At 29.7% G+C, this 20,728-nt stretch overlaps 1 protein-coding gene across 2 annotated transcripts in view; it reads left to right on the top strand.

Annotated features, from left to right (window-relative positions):
* Positions 1-11,120, top strand: part of Cad74A (cadherin 74A) — a 40,897-nt gene extending 29,777 nt beyond the window's left edge. For both annotated transcript variants that reach the window (XM_085952241.1, XM_085952240.1), the window contains exons 18-24: positions 1,089-1,209; positions 3,288-3,451; positions 4,771-5,078; positions 5,493-5,553; positions 7,513-7,703; positions 8,508-8,780; positions 10,623-11,120. In XM_085952241.1, the coding sequence (XP_085808367.1) occupies positions 1,089-1,209; positions 3,288-3,451; positions 4,771-5,078; positions 5,493-5,553; positions 7,513-7,703; positions 8,508-8,780; positions 10,623-10,728 (1,224 nt within the window). In that variant the 3' untranslated portion in view covers positions 10,729-11,120. The remainder of the gene's footprint in view (positions 1-1,088; positions 1,210-3,287; positions 3,452-4,770; positions 5,079-5,492; positions 5,554-7,512; positions 7,704-8,507; positions 8,781-10,622) is intronic.
* The last annotated feature ends 9,608 nt before the right edge of the window (positions 11,121-20,728 follow it).

Here is a 20,728-nt window from a genome sequence, read left to right as displayed (position 1 = left end):
TATAATCACATGAGGGTATTCGTAATATGAAAACATCTCATGCATATACACACGTGTACGTCCTGAGTGGCAGCGTTTTGCGCAACTCAACCGTATAACCGTGTGTGAAAATGTTCATAGACAATGTCTTTTTTTGGTTATACATGTATACGGTTATACGTTTGAGTTGCGCATAACGCTCAACGCTGCGCCGAACGCTGGAACTGAGGCCTCACACTAAGAAAATCATTTTGTAGAGAAAAATACGACACCCGACGGGACTTGAACCTTACTCTGCTTCTTACTGGATTCGCGCCAGTATGCTTTTCCAATTAATCTACGGGCATCTTAGTTAATTACGACAATTTTAACTAGTACCTACCTAGTGGTTACATGAAATGTGTCGCTGAGTTTCAAAAGCCGCTATAACATTTTTTTTAAATAATTAAGATATATATATCGATGGATTCGTTATTAAAATCTCTACATGAAAATGTTAACGCCTCTTTCAAAATCCGCTACGATTAACTGTCATTTATGAAACAAACTGAATGCGTATATCAATTCCCGCTATAACACTACTGAAACATTCAAAAACCTTTTTAGTTCAAAAAGTTTTTATTGAGTTTCTCAACATAATGAAAAAGTGTTATAGCGGGTTTTGCAACTCAGCGACACAAATGCTTAACGAAAGCAGTCAGTCCACAATTTGGAAAAAAAACGAGTTATCATGTTTAACACAAACTAACATGTTTGTTCTACCATCTGCACGAATCCACTAGGCTGCGTGGATACAAAAATATTCCATAAATGCGTTACGAAAATTTCACATAAAGCAGAACACGCTACCTTTGATTTGCAGAAAGCAGCCACACTATTTTAAAATCATTAATGTTGTCATTATTCTAGACTGCGATCTGACTCACATCATACTCGTACGTATCCAGTTCGATCATAATTTTCTTTTGTGTTCATCCAATTCTCATGTGGTTGACATTAGAGTTTTCGATCTTTCGATTCCAATCGACTTCATGATTTGGGAGTCCCGAATTAAAAACTGTGTAATCCTGGAATTTCGGGAAAATGTATTAATAATTGTATTTTTTTAGGATGACCACGTCGTGGTGTTTTCTGTTAATGAAGAAATGCCTGTTGGAAGTTTTGTTGGAGAAATTGCGGCTATTGACGAAGATATCGGAGAAAATGGTGCCATAGACTACGTATTTATATGTAAGTTTTATTTTATAAAGGCATCACGCATACGTGTTGTTTTAGTATGTGTCGTTAAATTTTAAATTCAGCCAAATCCACATTTGTTTTCTAAAATTTCTTCATTTTCGAAATTGCCCAAAATTCTATAACAAGTAAATCAAAGTCAAAGTTCGGCATTTTTTTTCATTTGCATTTCCACCTTACCTAACCAAACCATGTCCATTTATACCACTGTTCACTATTATAAAAACAAAATGACCGACATTTCTATATAAATAATTATATAATTAGCTAATAATGTGTAACTTGTTAAGATTATATATAATGTTATATTTAACTTTTTTATTTATGTGACTAAGACACGAAAGAGCTGTTTGAATTAAAAAATTTGGACTTGGCTGAATTTGAAATCTAAATAATAAGACCACAAAAATAAACGGCTTATCTATGTTTACATATAAAATTCATAGAATGAGGCGGGATGATCTCTTTCCCTCGCCTTGGGCATAAAGTTTACAAAAAGAATACCTAGGTACTTACTAATATGGAAATCGTATTAATTAAAACAATTATTTTTTCCATGCCTACCATGCCCTAAGCCTAAGGCATTAGCATTATAAATAATAAAACTGAGGGGCTTAGAAACAAAATGGCAGTTTCCTTTTTGTAAAAATATTATGGTTCGTCATCAAAAATGTATTTTATCTTTATTATGGTTAAAATTTTTGAAGAAACATTTTGATATGAAATATTTTAGAAATTTTACTTATAGGAGAGAAATAAGACTTTTTATTGGCGAGTTCTTTGTATGTAGAGCTTTTAATTTACCCATATTAGGTATAAACAAATAGTCAAATATAATTCACCTGTCTTTATATGGATTTTTATACTAACCTTAAGGGGGATCATATTATTAGGTGCCAACAGAGAACCTAGCGGAAAAATACGAAGCTTGCAATTTGAGAATTCTTTTTGATAGGTATTAATTAATAAATATGTATCTGTAAACATTAAAAAGATTTTTTTTTTCAATTCAAAGATAAACTTACAATTGTAAAAAAATGTAATAAAATGTGAATGCGTTTCAGAGTCCCATCTTATTATTACATAATTTTTATGGTTATATTTATTATTAAAATTTAGTTTATTAAGTTTTCAATTTTTTACTGTTTAGATTTTTGACTAATTCATAGTTTTAATATTTTTTTTATCTATTTTAAAAAACATCGATTCTTATAAAAAATATAAATGTGTGTAATTTGAAATCCTTTTTGTTTATATGAAATCTTATTTAGGTATGGTCCCAATATTTAAGTTAGATTTGATATAAATAAAAAGGATTTCAAGTTGTACACATTTATATTTTTTATAAAAATCGATGTTTTCTAAAATAGATATAAAAAATATTAAAACTATGAATTAGTCAAAAATCTAAGCGGCGAAAATTTTAAAACTTAATAAACTAAATTTTAATAATAAATATGACCATAAAATATAATATAATAATAAGATGGGACTCTGAAACGAATTCACATTGTATTACATTTTTTTACAATTGTAAGTTTATCTTTGAATTAAAAAAAATCTTTGTAATGTTTTCAGATACATATGTATTAATAAATACAGTTGAAATTGTAAATTATCAAAAAAAAATCTCAAATTGCAAGCTTCGTATTTTTCCGCTAGGTTCTCTGTTGCTATTTTTCATGTTTTATTTTTGGATAGGTAATCATTTATGAAAGCCGAGTGGCTTACTCGTTGACTTATATTGTTGTAGGTCTCAGGTTCGAATTCTAGGTCTGGAAAATACACGTCATATTGTTTTTCAATGTGTGTTTGGACTCAGAGTATGGACCTTATAAGTTGAGCAAGGGCTAACATCCATTTCTCGTAAAAAAAATGTTATTACATACCTCCACTATATGAAATCCCATAATATTATGATCTTTTTAGGATCGGACATGGTCAAAAAAATATTTAATAATAATTTTAAGCCTGTATAGTAAATTCAACTTGACAATTTAAACAAGTTTTTTTTTCAAATAAAGCAGTATACGTTTATATTATTATTACGTAATATATATATTTTTGTGCAGCCGGAAATGAATTGGGACTGTTCAGCATCAAGCGTACTGAAGACAACAAAGCGGTGATCAGCGCAGAAGGAAGACTCGATAGGGAGGCTGCTGCACGCCATCTGCTTGCCATTAGATGCTTCAAAAAAGGGACTTATCCTTCGTCAAAACCATTCAACCGACTGGTAAAAGCAGATTTTTTACTAAACCACAACTACTTTGTATCGCATATAATTTGTATTGTATATAAATGAAAACACTGTTGATGAATCTAATTCAGTACACTTTTTTATTCATAATTTATAATAAAATCATGCATGCAAACAATAAAGCATCAAAAGTTAATTTTGATTGTAGGTAATTAATATTATGAGTATTGAACAATAACTAATAACATCACAGTAACTATTGTATATTACATTGAGGCGCGAATGTTTAAATCAATATTCAAGCTTGAATTCAAATTTATGCGATAATTTTATAAACATTTGACAGATATCGATTTTCCTTTAAATAAATATTCTTATATTATAATACACCTACATTTCATAATCTGTTTGAAATAAAAAAGAGGATACAGTTCGGTTATGAGGAATACAGCGGAAAATACATTTTGAAAATAGCCGATATACTGAATTATTACTAACCTAACCAAACTTAACCTAACCTAAACTAACCCAAACTAACAAATAATCCAGTATATCGGGTATTTTCACAATTTGTTTTCTTCTGTATTCCTCATAACCGAACTGTATCAAAAAAGTTACCCTAATCTTTATTGTTTTAGTGTACTTGTCTTAAACTAAATACTTATCTTTTTTTTATTATTTGACTATTTTTATGAGCCGAATTTTCCATATGGCTAAAAAGAGCCCAGAGCCTTCAAATTGGTGGGAGCTGCGGGAAATATAAAATTTCTAAATATTTATGGAAAAAAACCTTCAGATATACGTAATAGCATACCTTCACATACTTGAAGATAGTTAGTCAATAACGTATACTATATAAATCAATTATTATAAAAACAGTTTTAAAGCAAATGGAATTATACCACGTAAACGCAGAAGCATTTAATTAATTGGATAAATTAATTTACCATTTTGTAAAATGCCGTTTAATAAGTTTTTTTGTAGTACTCCTAACATGTATTAGTACAGGGCTCCTTCAAGCGTAAATCTGACATGTATGTAATCTACATTTTTTTTATTAATTTAAAGGAATCAACGTCATAATCTAAATTATTCAATATTTTAATAGATATAATGTTTGATACGAGTATTTTAATGGTTGTTTTTATCGTAATATATTTTTGAGTTATCATTGAGGTCATTATCAATCTTTTTAGAATGGTTTCTACAAGAAGCCTGAAACCTAGAGGAAAAAAAGAAAAATAATGCGCGGTGACAACCCAAAAATCTATTTTATTGATGTTTGTAAAAAATCTAAACATAATATGTTAATAAATTAAAACTACATAGAACGACCCTTTTTTATCATTTTACAGAATCCCTCTGAAATGCAAGTGCTTGTCAAAGTGTTAGACATTGACGACCATTTACCGATATTCTCTCAAGACAATGTAACCTTGGGCGTGAGACTGAATGCACCAGCTGGCACCCCACTCCTGACTGTGAGGGCAAAAGACGAAGACGCTTTGGCACTGCCACTCACATACTCAATCCTCAATACAACCTTCAAGTCACCGATCGTTGGAAGCAGTCAAAATGCAACTGGACTTTTCAGCATAGATAATGCAACAGGCGAAATTAGCTCCACTAAAAGTCTCATACATTTCGTGGATGGGTCTTTCAGGTGAGTTTTGATGCAAACGAAAAATGTACATACATAGGTATATAAAAAATAATAATGAATACCTCCTCTACAGTGGGATAAAACTCAGCATAGTGTAATTCTGATTAATTGGTCATTTGGTTAAAAATTGGCAACTGAATACAATAGTAATTAATATGCTGTTTTCACCGGCAAAAATTCAGAAAATTTCTAATAACGAATCATCAAAAATATCAGTATTTCTATACTATGGACTATGGCATTTTAAACTCAGTCTCAAGTAACTGCAATAAATTTTATTTATTATTTTGTAAGAGCAATAATTATAAAGTAAGCTCTAAAAGTACCAAAAAAATAGTTTATTCTGAAGCAAAGTTAAGTTAAAATTCCTGTACGCACTTCAAAATAATATTTATCTTAAATCTATTTTTTCAGACTGACCGTACGAGCGAATAACTCACATCTTCCAGAAAGACATACAGATATAATAGTACAGGTAAGACAGTCGTATTAAATCATAAACTTCTAATTGCTGAAATCTCTGAATCGTTAAAATGTAGAAAGTATTTACATTAAATTGTAATGTAATATATTTTATTGAGATTTTAAAGTGCAAATATTAACCATTTCAATTTTTATTCCCTAAATTAAAGACGATTTCAAATTATCTACGAGGAAGCCCTCATGACCCGCCGTATAACTTGATCTGTATTGAATCACGTACGGAATATCTCAGGAGTGATACAAATAGAAAAAGTGAATTTCGCAATTTAAACTGAGGCGTAATTCTCCTTACCGTCGAGCAGTAGGCTCTATACACAATATAAGAATATTTTGAAAGTAAGTGCAATGAGTGCCTAAAAGAAGACCATAATAAGTGTCATTTAATTTGTAACGTCTCAGTGTCCTCAGAGAGATATAATAGATTTTATCGTGACGAAAAATGATAATGGGAGAGTATGGTAAATTACTGCTAATTTTGTTACTGGATAATAAATTGCAACCTACCTCATTGTATTGTTATTATCATTATATATTACGAAGAAAAAATGTTAAACGTTTAAATTTAATTAGTTTTAGAAGAAGTAATATTATGAAGTGTATAAAATAAAGTAGTGCTTTACAGTTGAAAAAGCTTCTTTCAAACATCTCTCACGCTAATATTTTATGGAATTGTAAATAATATGTAAAATATAGGGATTTTTTGTTGCATATTTGTGCTACTGTCTAATAAAAAGTCGCCATTCTTGAGATAGTTCTATTCATTCATTTTCTTACTCCAATTTCGTAGATGTTATGGCTTACAGCCTGATCTGAGAGTGCATTATGGGACACCTCTTAGAATTTTTGGTAAACCATTGATTGATATTTGTATTTTGAAAATGTTCAAAAATATATTCCACAAATACTATTGATTTTTTTTGAAAAAAATATAATGATCGTTGTTTACACAGTTTGATATATTTATAACAAAAAGCTTTACTATAAATTCTGAAAACTGTTTAACCCCGTCATCTACATATATTTTTTTCCATTATATATTATTATGTTGATATATACATTTTTTGTTGTATTAATACGCGCTCCATAGTTTGAAGTTTACTGATGTGGTACTTTAAGTTTAATAATCAATACGGAACTGCGATCCAATCTCGCCCGCGGCAAGTCACATTTCTTTAACAAACATAGCCGTAAACAATGTGTGTATAGTTGTTATATTTATATCAATAATTCAGATGAGTTTTGACTATTGTCTAATGATGTTAACTGCCAGTAATATGTTGCTGTAGATTTGTGTATGAAACCATACAATTTTCTAACAAAAATTAAATTCAAGATCCAAAAATATATATCTGTCTCTATTTACGAGAATTATAATTAATGCATCATTGAATCTGCGAAACATATTTAATCAACCATTTTTTTAGTAGGTATCCGAAACATTTCGGTAGATTTTCAAATTCATACAATGTTCTAATAACCGTTAAAATCCTCTTATTTTTTTACAAGATGTATTATAATACATTACCTGCGTTAGTTATAACTCTAATGAACTCAGTCTCATTTCTTATGAAAATAAATAACTAGTAAATTAAACATTTCAACATAATGACAAATAGCGCGAATTTATATTTTTTTAGAATTTATATCACAATCTGTATTTCTTAAACAAATACGTTAGATAGAAAGTAAAATAAATATTATTTATAGTGATAATTAATTATTTTTGATGTTTTAAAAATTAGAGAAGAGATCATCCAAAAAGTGAATGATGTGAATTCAAGTCATATTCAGTCCAACTTTTTTCTAGGATTTTTCTAATTGGTTTGTTTCTGAAGTTTTTCAAAATTATGGTTTTTGTATAATTACGGAATAGATATTTTTACCTTGTATATATTCAGTTTTAAATTTTAAAAAAATTATAATTATACCTATATTTAATATTTTTTTCCAGATATTTATCGTGAGAGACCGAGATCTCCTGAGATTCATCTTCAGAGCGCCTCCCGCGGAAATCCGCCGTAGCATGAGTCAATTCAAATCAGAACTTGGCACAATCCTTGCTACAGAAGGTCTTGCACTTCATCTGTTTGATGCACAGGTTTTGGCTGAAGAGGATAATGCATTAGATTTCAGTTCGACGAGGTAAAAATTGCTTGTATTTATTTTTTTCAAATTTTGTTTAATCCTTATTAGAAAATATTCCCTATGTTTATTAACACATTGGAGACAATCAGCGCCAATCTGGCGCCGCTATTACAGGGTGCGGGAGATGGTGAAAATCAAATATGTTTAATCATATTTTGATTTTTTTTAATGATGAAGTTATCAGAATAGATGAAACTTTTATTTTATTGTGTTATTTATATAGAGTCTGATATAGTTTTTAAGAATTATTTGGTTTATAAAATCCATTTTTATTTAAATTTGTCAAAATAATGATCAGTTACCTACCAAACTGAAATGAGGTGTTTGAGTGAGAAAAACATATAATATATTGAAGAGTATTGTACTTAGCTCCAGTTTTAGTATATCATTATTTTATCATTTACTTCTATCATAGACGTTTTACCTTTGTCATTTTGTAAAAAAAGGCTAAAGAACACAAAAACCTATATTTGATATGTTTTCTTGATTCCACCAACATACGAAATTAACTTAAAATATTAATAAAAAATATAAAAAATTAAGACCTACAAATATTTATAGGATTTATTTGAATTCAATGAAAAAAATGAGTTATATCAATTTTGGTAATCAATCTTCCTTTTTAAGTGATCCTCAAAAATTCACTCGGTCTCCAATGGGGAAAATAAAAACAATTATAAATATATCATTCTCATAAAATTTTATTTTCATTCAATGTTATGTTGACATAAATAAAACTATTGGAGTCATTTTACCACAAACGACTTCATAAAATCTCATCGTTTTTCTTTTCTTTTATAGTTCATGTTTCCAACTGAGCCGCGGCCAGACAGCGCTGAACCCAGCCCAGATGAGGAAGGCGTTGGAAAAGGCGAAGAGTGTCGCGACGCCCGACACAAAGGCGTCACTCGAGTTGGCCTATGCGCAGTGGCGCGTTTCCGGCGTCGGCGCTTGCGCACCGCCAGCGCCTCCCGCGAAAGCCTCCATCACGCAGATCTGGCTGCTCGCCCTCGCCGCGCTGTTGGTCTTAGCCGCGTTCATTGCAAGCTGTTCTGTTTGCTGCCTGCATTCGAAGTAAGTACTTTAATAAACTTTTAAAATTTGCATCTCAAATGTCATAAAGTATCAGCATCCGAAAGTCTACGGTATGTCGAAAAATGAATCAATTGAAATATAGTTTTTACCAATATGTACGAATTTTAAGTTCTACATAATGACAGTAGTATATCTCATGAAAGTATATATACATATAAACCTACTAATTATTAAGTCAAACTACATTTTCAATTAAAAAGTTATTAATCATAATGTAAATATCATCTAATTAAAAACTGTAAATTGTACGATAATATTAAAAAAATTATCTTACTTCGAACCTCGTGTACTATGATATTTTAAAAATAAGTTGTTAAGTACAATGTTATTTTACTGTATTAAATCTCTTCGAATACTTAGTGATATTTTACGTATACTTATATATTGGGTCCCAGGTTCGAATTCTGGATCTGACAAGTACACATATTGTTTTTCAATTTGTGTATTAGTCAGAGTATGGACCTAAAAGATTGAGCAAGTGGCTGACATCCATTTCTCGTATAAACAAAATCTGTCAATACAAACCTCCACTCAGTGGAGGCCCATATGATCCTATTAGGATCGGACATGGTCAAAAGAAAAAGAATAATATAGTATGTAGGAAAAAATCTGTTTTATTAACATTGATAAAAGTTGTTATATTGATCATTATCCAATTAAAATTGATGAAGACATAGTAAGATATATGGCAATTAAGATATAATAATATAATGGTTCATTTAGCTACGTATTTTTTTCGACTTATACGAGGTATAAATGAGAACTCTGCAATTCTGGGCAGTGTTGACCTGTGTGTCCCTGATAACTATCTTATAAATAGAGACCATCAGTTGTTTATTCTCCCAAGGTGCAGAACTAACCTGCCACTGGTAATGCCAATTGGGAGGGCGATAACTATGTTCAATGAAATTGCTTCGGGTATTGATATGATCCACCTACGTGAGAATGAGTTTAGGTGGACGTTGTTTTATAAATTTTTAAAATAGGTTCTGCTTAACTCATCCGGTGTACTTCCTTGTACCTATCTAATTTATCTGCTCATTTATCCCTTTTTTATGTAATACTGTTATATTTATATATCTTTGTTTCTAAATGTCATGTTGTGAACGTCTTAAACTTATAATTTGTAATGTCCACAATATGTTAAAAAAAAATTGAAAATGAATTGAATCATTTGAAAAGAGTACTCTAGAATCTAGATAATGAAAAACTAAACTGATAATATAATATGAATACGTGTATTAAATAAGGCTCTAAGTACCAAAAAGTAGTATTGCCTGTAGTTACAAAATACCGAGTCATTGCAGTAAAATTTCATGAAGCGGACCTTTTGAAAAATGTGATTTTACAGTGTGAAGCAATCACGCCAGCTTCTATAATTATAGGTATTAAAAACTCTCAAGTGTCAACACACCATCTTCAGCCATTTTATATTGAATGAGGTTGACCACTGTAGTGCTATTTACACCATTATAAATAAAACAGGCCAACGGACTTATAACGTCGACAGGTTTAAATATTTTGCTGTATTTTTTTGACTTGCTTGAGGCACTTAGACTATAGTTGAAGTTATTGTCGTTAGTATGTAGAACACTTTTCTATAAAAATGTCAGTTTTTTTGGTTTTTGGTACTTAGAGCCTTAATTAATACACGTATTCATATACTAAAATGACATAAAAACATAGGTACCTAAATACCTTAAAGTGTAAAAAATAGCGATTACGTTTATTGCTTCTTAGAAATTATTACCTACTTCAAAAAATATGATAACTTTATTAAAACTAATAATTTTGATGTTGTTGTGATGTGTTTCTTTATAGATATAAGCGGCAATCGAAGAGATTCCTACTGTCAAGAGCCATTCCACCCCCAGCCAGCTCAATGGGAGTTCCACGATTATATTCTGAACCATACTACTCAACATAATTATAGATACCTATCAAATAATATCATAAATTATAAGCCATACCTTTAAATCAATATATCTGAAAAATCAAATTTAATATTTTAAATAATATGTATTTATCTCTAAAAATATTTAATACTCAATCGTTATGATAAAACTTATATCGTGATAATTATATTATTCACCATTTTTTTTAGTTAAAATATTTTTGTCACTTTTTTATTAGCAATTATTTAATGTGGTGAGTATACTAAAAACATATTAATTATAAATTACACTGATTTATCATTACTACTATTTTTTCTAGAATCTATACTTAGTTTATATATAGGCAAGTATATAATAAATCTGAACGGGATTAATTTTTAAACTACTAAATTAAGTCAGTTGTACGTAGGTATATAGATAAATTGAATTTACATCGTGTTGTATTTTTTATAAAAAATATAATTTTATAATAAATTTAGGCAAGGTTTTATTGTACATAATATTTTTAAACGATGTTGATAATATTATTATATCACTGACGTTTTTCATGTACTTTGTAAATAAACGATTATTTTATTTAAATTAAATATTTATTTTATTAATCTATTGTGATTTGATAACCATTCTTTCAAATATATTTAAAATAGTTGTATTTGTCTGTTAGTGCTAAGAATAATTATTTAATGAAAATAAACTATCTTAAAAAAATACTCTATTCGTTTTAATAAATACTGTTTTTATCGAACAAATCGTTTCTGTTCTGGTAGAACACACTAACTGGAGAATACTAGTTTTGAGTAATTTGACTTTGAAGTTGTTAACATGTTTGTAATGGTCTATCATGTGAGTTTATTAAGTAATCGTAGAAAGGATGACTTTAAAATAAAGACTGTTTATTTATTATGAAGGTTTCCAGACGGTAAAGTTTGAAATAAGGAACATTTTGGTATAACTAACTCAATATGTAATTTTTTCGAATTAGTGTCTTCTGCCAGAACAGTGACGAAATATTCACATTCATCTCTTGTCAAAAAATGATTTTTTCTTCTAGAATCTAACCCGTCCCAAATAGGATTCGACTGTACATTTCAACCATCCCCTTTATAACAAATTTCAGTGTTATACGGATTTTCGAAATATTGACATTTTAGTTCACAGTGACGTTAGAGGATTGTTTAAAAGAAAAAAACAAGTCTACAACAAATTAATCGCTATTTCCAGTAACTGAGAAGGAATATACAGTTATAATTAACCGGTAAATATAGATTCTCGCTGTACCTACTCTGAATCCAAAACGTTGTATCAAAGTCGGTTTAGTTGATGCAACTCCAGACATGTGTATTTATAATATTGACATAAATTAATCCAGGTATAAGGAAAATTTGAAATATATACCTATATATAAAACTCTTCTCATTGATATTATTTTGTATTTATGTATTATTTTCTTTTCTCCTTAACATAGTACAAGGTAATTGCATTTATTTAAGTGAATCACTAATCTGTGAAGTTAATAAAATATATTCTACGGTATAGATATCTATATATCGTATGTGCCTGAATATCCTGCAATAAACGATTCATATGAAACAACACAAAAGTCAAAAACAATAATAATTTAATCAACTATTTTTTTTAATCAAGGAATAATTCACAAGATTTAAGAACATAATATTCTTTTTATTGAACATACATTAATTGAAAACATTTCTGAGAAATATATAAGAAAAAATCTATTATTTTTAACTTGGGCGCGGATTCCGAGAAACGCAGGTTCGATTCCTGCTGTATGTCGTATTTTTTTTCTATTAGTTATATATTTCTCAGATATAATAAGAATTTTAAATATTCATATTACATCAAGTATTGTCAGTTTAGTATTAATAAGTAAATTAAATCATTACACGACATCCAGCAGCAAATAGTATGCTAATCGAAAAAGGAGAATTACTTTTTTAATTTACATAACATGTCGTCATAAGATATGGCATTTTGAAGTTTCAAATAAAATGTAATTTATAAAATGGATTTATTTAATATGATTTTGAAAATACAGCTTGAATAATATATTACTATTTGTTATATTATTTTTTTGCATAAGTAATCTTTTTACAGACTTTTAATGAGTGACTCAAAGAGCTGTCTGATGGATATGGTGACAGATAGTAATAACCATATTTTTTATATATTGGTATTGGCGTCCATATGAAATAACAATTATTAAATTGAGATTCTTGGATGATATTAATGCATTACTGTAGATAACTTAATTAACACCTAAATATTGAACATATCACACTATCAATTCTTATAAGTATGATGATATGTGTTAATTATTACGATATCATATTATAAATATTGATAATTTAATCGTTTGTTGGATAAAATAAGAAAACTCTAGAGTATGTACATAGGAAAATTCTTATCAATAACAATATATTGTGAACATTTTATCCGTAGACTATAACCGGATTAAAATGTGAATGTTAACTAATATTAGCTGATTAGTAAAATTATCGATTTTAGTGGGTTCTAGTTATTGGGTATAATGCTTGTATACTTAGTTATTGAAATATGGATGATCTTACTTAAATGTTTTGTAATAAAATACTCATTTGTAATAATTTGTCGTGCATAATTATCAGTGAGGTGAATTAATTGATTTATTGTTTGGCAAAATAGCGGATTTGTGGTGGTTTTATATGAAAATGATCGCAGATGTAAATACAGTGCTCTTATCAGCTGGTACTTGACACACGACAAGTGTAATGTAAATACAACGGTGAACTAAATATTGTAATAAAACACTAAAAATATTATTTTTCATATCAAAACCAATGCGCAAAAACAATTGTGCAAATACGTCAAAAAACAAGCAATATTGGCTCGACCGTATCTATATTATTTCATAAAACGACTATAAAAATAGTTATATTAATATTTGCATTTGCTACCGATTTAGTTATGTATTTTTTTCCTTTATACAGGACAAACGGAAGTCGCAAACTCTTAAAAAAGCTCCACAGAATACCCGATCTGCGCTATCAATTTTCATCACTTTTCTCTGTGCAAACCATCGCGATAGATAACGTACGCGATTTTGGCATTCGCGAAAAAACGTATATTCAGCATTTAAACTAATTATTAGCATTATTTATTTTTATTTAATATTTTAAAAATTCTGTATTATTCATATTAAAACTATAACACAATACATTAATTTACTTTTAAACTATAGTACTTACAGCATAATATAGAAGTAATTCTAAACAGATGTGTTTTTTTAAATTTTACCATAAACTATATTTAAAATTAGATATAACAGTATTTCTGCTTATTTTTTAATGATATTATAATTTATATTGTTTTGTATTTATGTAATATATTGATTATAAATTATATTAATACACTATTTGACATATAGTTGAATCATAACAACTGCTTTTCGTATCGTATTACTTTTTTGTGTGAGATAGATGCATGAAATATCGATTTATACTTGTGTATGATTTTTAATATAATATCATTGAATTAATATTTGTAAAATAAACTTCGATAATTAAACGCACCATGTATTCGGGTAAAAATAATCACTCCTAATCGAGGAATTGGTGAAAGTGTATGAATTTATTGAAAGCAAAAAATGACGGGGAGATTAGCACGTGTTCTTTTCGAATTTTATTCCCATGAGATTATTGCAAAGTTACCATCGTTGGGTAAACAGAACACCTGAGCCTCGCAAATGCTTTGATTTATTACTTTTCAGAGACACGGCAGGCAGGTACTCCACGCGCCGCGGTGCACTCGTCAGGTAATAATGACTCGATGTCATTCGCTCGATAAACATATCACAACTTTTATACACAGGTTAGGTAATTAATATTCATATGAACGCTTAATGATAAGTATTTATCGAATAATAATACCACGTATCTTGAATCTCAATTGACGCAAAGCGACGCGGGCGGCGTGTTGATAACGTTCAAGATCAACCAGTACAGATTTATAATTATGGACTATTTTTTTTTTAAATGAGACAACTGTCAACTTTCTCGAAATATATATTTAAGTCCACTTATATAGAAGCACCCTGACAAAATTAATACGGACATGTGTATTATGACTTTAAAAAAATCGTAGTTGTTAATACTAATAAAAATATTTGCTATAAAAGCTATTATTAAGTTTTTTTTCTTAGGAACAAAGCTCTTTTAAACACTCTAATTTATAAGTAAGGAGATTGATGTTAGTTACCCCATCTTCACCCGTCATTTATATGCAGCTGCGATTTGTGCATGCCGCCTTCCATTACGATATAAACGTATCAGAATGAAATGATTTTAGTGCCACACTCCTTGTCACGAAACTAACCTACACGGGACTGGTGTAGCAACCAGCCACCTTGGTGCTTAGAGAAAAAGTTTTAGAAAATAAAAAATAATCTTGACTTGCTCTGCCGTCATTTATCTTTAATTATATAAAGTGTCTTCTGGACTCGTGAACTGAAACTCTGCCAAAACAGAGGAGTGAGGAGTTGAAAGTGATGAATGATTTAAAGGAGAAATCGGAATTATTCCATCCTCCATATGACCCAGCAAATTTTTCAAATGCCTCAAAGTTGGTCTTTGTTGATATCAAGTCGGCGTGGCCAATCGGACCCTTGTTTGGACAGACTCTGGAAAATCGTATCCGGAAAATTGTACATATGCGATTAGCCTTACCACAGTTTACTATGAGCTGTTGTATCGGAAATCGATGGCCGTATACCATTAAAATTAAATCCATGTCTATATAAAACACTTAAAAATATGTAACAAAAACCACAGGAATGTAAGGGAAAGTCAAAAGAAAATAAGTAGGTAAACAAATTAGAAATACGACGTATCTTATCGTATAATATGTTTACCTATATATAAATATTTAATTGATTCAAAAATAGGCCCTCGTAAATATAAGTCATACTTATCAAATATAATATATGATAATAATAACAGTGTTATTATCATATATTTGATACCAATCAATATCAAATTAATGTTTTTATTGTATGAAACAAAATTGTAACATTACTGTTAGAATGCTCCACGAACAACGCGACATATTTCGATCTCAATGCTAAACGGCCATCTCTTCCCGGTACGACAGCTCATGGTAAACTGCGATATAGTGAAACAGTAAAACGTACAATTTACATGTAACCTTCCCTTCTCTACAAATAATCGTTCCTTTTCACCAACGTGGAGTATCTACCATTAGTAACATTTTGTTTTTTTTTCACTCACTATTGGTATTTACAAAAATAGCTTTCACAAAACTTTTATTTTATTTAATTAAAATCCTTTCCACGCGGACGGAACACCTGTTGTACAATAATTAATTGGCTATTCGAAATAATTAGCATGTTATTTAAATGCGGTAACTAAAAAGTAATTAAATGCTTCGCAAAATTTTATAAATGTGTAATCATAGTACATAATAATATGTTTAAGTATATTTTTTTACTCTCAAAATATATATATTTTTTATACTAAAATAAATTAAATAAAGTAAGTAAATATGTACATACACTGCACTGTTAAAAAATAATAACTTTCAAGCCACTGCAAGCTTTTACACAAACATCATTATTTATCGACAAAAAACATTATAATAGTTCATTTATTTATTCATTCGAATATTATTAACGTTAACTACCGCATGTACGAGTATTTAGAGATCAAGTGAAATATTATTTAACATTTTACAGTCACTCTTACAAAATCTTAAATTGTTTATTTATGACTTGTCTTATCTATGAGATATCTCTATACGGTATGATGCTGTATTTGTTTACTGCGATAAGTATTATTCCATGTACAATTTCTATGACAGATTATCATATTTCGGTTTAATTTTATAGTAATATGAGAGTCAAGATTGATCCGGCAGTCGTTTTCTGAGATGAGCTGAATCTTGGATATTGATTAATGAAAACATCTAATTATCCTTATAAATATTTGATACTATAAATAATAAAATCTATAAACTCATTCTTTTTATTATAATTGTAAGTTTATAAATATTGATATACTATTACAATAAAAAAAAACGTTGGCAATTCTACAATCCGATGCGAATCTTGAACGGTATTAGATTATTTTTACAAGAAATGTCCCTCTCAAAGTCAACCTGGATCCCTGGATAAGTAAAAAGAGAGTGTTTTTAGTTTTAGTAATGAAAACTGAAGTTTTAAACCACCCTTTCTCTTATATTACATAATATAAGAGAAAGGGTAGTTTATAACTTAGGTTTTCATTTCACTGAAACCAAAAACACTGTTCTTTTTTTATCTGAATTTAAATTTAAATACACATTTAAAATAAAATGTTGAATTTACCCGACATTAAATTTGTACCCATGACCTGTGACTTCATAAACGGACTCTATCACTCATCTGTCTACGGGTATAGTAGGTACAGATCTTCTACACGATATAATTATTATACCTACCTCTTGTTTATATTGTACTATATTATAGTAATACTTATAGAATAATATATTAACAAACATGTTTTATTGTTCAATATTATTATAATATTTAAGATAATCGTTTTAACATTAAAAACAGAACATTAAACCCCATTCAGTTAAAGCTCCGTCATGTTTTAACCAAATACAATACCTTCAGTATGTAATCAATGGATTTTCTATTATTAAAATTCAAAACGAAAATTTTAATTCATTCTTCCAAACTGTAGCTTTTTTGTCGTGTATCAAACTTCAATATACGTCATTTACGTTAGAGAAAAATATGTCATATTTTTAAGAGAAATCTCAATATATTTTATTATGACAAAATCAGAGGTGATTGCGACCTTTTGGTGATGGAGCTTTTAACCCTTTCAAACGTAACGAAACATTGCAACCATACTAAAAGTATAAAAAATGAGTTACACTATTACTTCTTGGTCGTTTTTTTCGCTTTTAAAATTTTGAATGGTCCTGTTTGTCGGATTAAAACGCTAACAATAGACTTAGGGGTTTGTTCCGGGGCCCTAGTTGAAGCCCACTCACCCCTTGCCCGAGCGAGCCCTCTTATGGGGAGTTTTATTTTCCAATACACCCCCTCCCCGTGACTAGTAATAAATTTTCGAGAGATTTTTTACTGAGCACATAAACAGGTACAGTTAGTTAGGTATTATTCATTCATAACCCTTTTTGGTTAAGGATTGAAGGGTAGGGAGCAAAAAGTTTGATTGTATATGTTGTAATATAAAGAAAATAAGAAAAGTGTTAGTTTGTCACTATTAAACTGGAAAATGCATGTGGTTGAACTTAGACTGTGTGTTAATAGATTAAATAATTAAATATGTTTAGGATTTTCTTTAGCATTAAAATTCGAATAATTTCACAAAAGAGAGCGAATTACATTTATAATAAACATGTTACTTTGAAATACGATTTTTTGTAAACAAATATCATGATACCTAAGTATAGTGATTTCTTATCACCCATGCTTGTGAAAGTCCTGCAGCCAGTTTAAATTCAAGTAAATTTATTTATGTTCGTTTATATAACTATAATCACAACTTAGATGCAATGGTCAAATTTATAAAACCAATCCTTTAAAAAAATATTTAGACACTATAATTATTATCTACTCTGTGAAAAACCATGTACTTCATTTTTTAGTGAACATAGTAGTTAGCTTTTAGTTTTTTTACCTCTACAGTAATTTATCATTTTAGATATAAACTTTTTGATGAAGTCCCAACTACTACACTACTTTCAAAAACAATTATTGGTACCTATATCCTAAATTTCATTATAAATCTCGTATCGGATTTAATTAGAAACATAATTAAAATTATTTTCATTTGCTGTACATATTTATAATTGTATAACGCATGTGTAGTGTTGTACCATTTTATAAAAGATTCACCAAAGTAATGGGCCGTAAAATGTATTGATAAAAAATGCTTTGTTAGTTATTTAAATTATTTTTACAATTCAGATTCACTTGATCAGTTACGATTATTTTTATGAAAGGATTTATAAACTAGAATAATTATTTTGTCTTTGCTGAAGTGTTTTTTAAAGGTATATAGTCGTGCTAAGTCGTGTCTATAACATGAATGTAGCAGTGGCGAAGGGTGGAGGTAGGCTGTTAAGATCCGACATAAATAGTGTACAGTAAACTTTGTCAGTCAAACATATTTGTGTTTGTTAGTTATTAAAATTCATTTCGACTTTGCCTAATTCAAGCCATAGTAGATTATAGTAAGAAAATATTCGTTTATCTATAAAATATCTAAAATTATGACGTTAATTCCTACATAATTTTAGATATTTAATAGATAGAACAATATTTTTTATCGATCATAGCTTGATGTGGGCAAAATTTAATGAATTAAAAAAAATATTCGAAACCACCTGCAATATGTTTTTTAATACAAAGGTAACAAATAAGTATGACTTAAAAGTGTGCACTATTTTTGTCGGATCGCCCATAGCATACTTAAACTATTATGGTTTGGTTTAGGCAGGGTTTAATTGAATTTTAAAAACTAACCAGCACCATCTGCAAATTGTTTTTTTAGTTCAATGAAAACAATTAAGTATGACTGACAAAGTTTAGTGTGCACTATTTATGTCTTTTTGTTAAGCCTACCTCCACCTCTCTCTACTGGAATATACTGAGGGTTGTATTATTATTGTACATGAAAATATATACTAAACACAAGAATATACTAATATGGGTACTATTAAAATAAATAGTATTTCTCATTCGAAGTTACTTATCTAATTATCTGGTAACTTTACTTTATGGCTATTCATGTAACAATAATTAAAAATATTACAATGGTTATATACGGCAAAATCTAAAACTCTGGTAATACTTTCTTGAATCCTAGTAAGGCGTATTCTATGCATCGATGGCTGGAGAGGTTCCAAAATTCTAGTTCAGGACAGTAAGTCAGGAAAAGAGACAATAGGCATTTGCTGATGACGTGGATCCGTCCGAAAGGAGAAAGCAGAATAAATAGCAGAAGCTGGTCCAGAGTCTTGGAGTGTTCCAAAATGGTCGTAGGAGGAAGTCAAAGTATATTGAAAAATTATAATATTATGTATATTGAATTCCAAAATAATATATATATTTATATATAAGTCGGTTATCTGCCTGCGATTATCTGTATTAATGGCACCCAACTCGAGCAAGTCAGCAACTACGTCTATCTTGGACAGCAGGTGCCCATAGACGGAAGGATGCACGACGAAATTGTTCGAAGAACAAAGCTGGGATAGAGTGCTTTCGGACGTCTGAATAGTATCTTCAAGAGTGACCTACCATTATGTCTTAAGCGTAAGGTGTTCAACCAATGTGTGCTACCCATGCTCACGTATGGCTGCGAGACATGGACCCTCAACACGAGAGATGTCCAAAGGCTAAGAGTCGCACAGCTAGGCATGTAGGGGTGTATGTTGGGCATCACGCGAAAGGACCGTAAGAGAAACAAATGTGTTATGAAGCAGACAGGATGTAATAGACGTTGCCAAACAGCTAAAATGGAGATGGGCGGGGCACATTACTCGCCAAAAGGATGGCCGCTGGACAAATGTCGTCATCCAATGGTACCCGAGGGGCACGAAACGGCCACAGGGTCGCCCTAAAAGCCGCTGGATTGACGAACTGGTAATGTTCGGCGGAAATACGTGGCAGCGAAAGATACAGGACCGAGAGAGTTGGAAGAAGCTTGGGAAGGTCTTCATCCAGCAGTGGATTGATCCCGGCTGATGATGATATAAGTCGGTAGTTATTTCGATTACAATATCAATATTGAAGGAAATAAAAACACAAATTTTATTTTAATGTTTATTAAATATTTTTATTTACATTATCAATTGGCGATAAATTAGTCGCCAATTATTGATACTACCGTAATATGGCGAAACCTGTCTTAGTTTTTTTATAAATCTGTATATGTAGGAAACATAAAAGTAAATATTCTGTCATTTTTTTCAATTAGCAAATCTTTCCAGCGTTACCTTCTG

Source organism: Rhyacophila brunnea, unplaced genomic scaffold, assembly GCF_057557595.1.
Source record: "Rhyacophila brunnea isolate RB1 unplaced genomic scaffold, BYU_Rbru_1.0 scaffold_3, whole genome shotgun sequence".
In the NCBI taxonomy this organism is placed as follows: Eukaryota; Metazoa; Arthropoda; class Insecta; order Trichoptera; family Rhyacophilidae; genus Rhyacophila; species Rhyacophila brunnea.
Note: the sequence above shows the minus strand (reverse complement) of the source record. Positions and strands in the feature narration are given on the sequence as shown.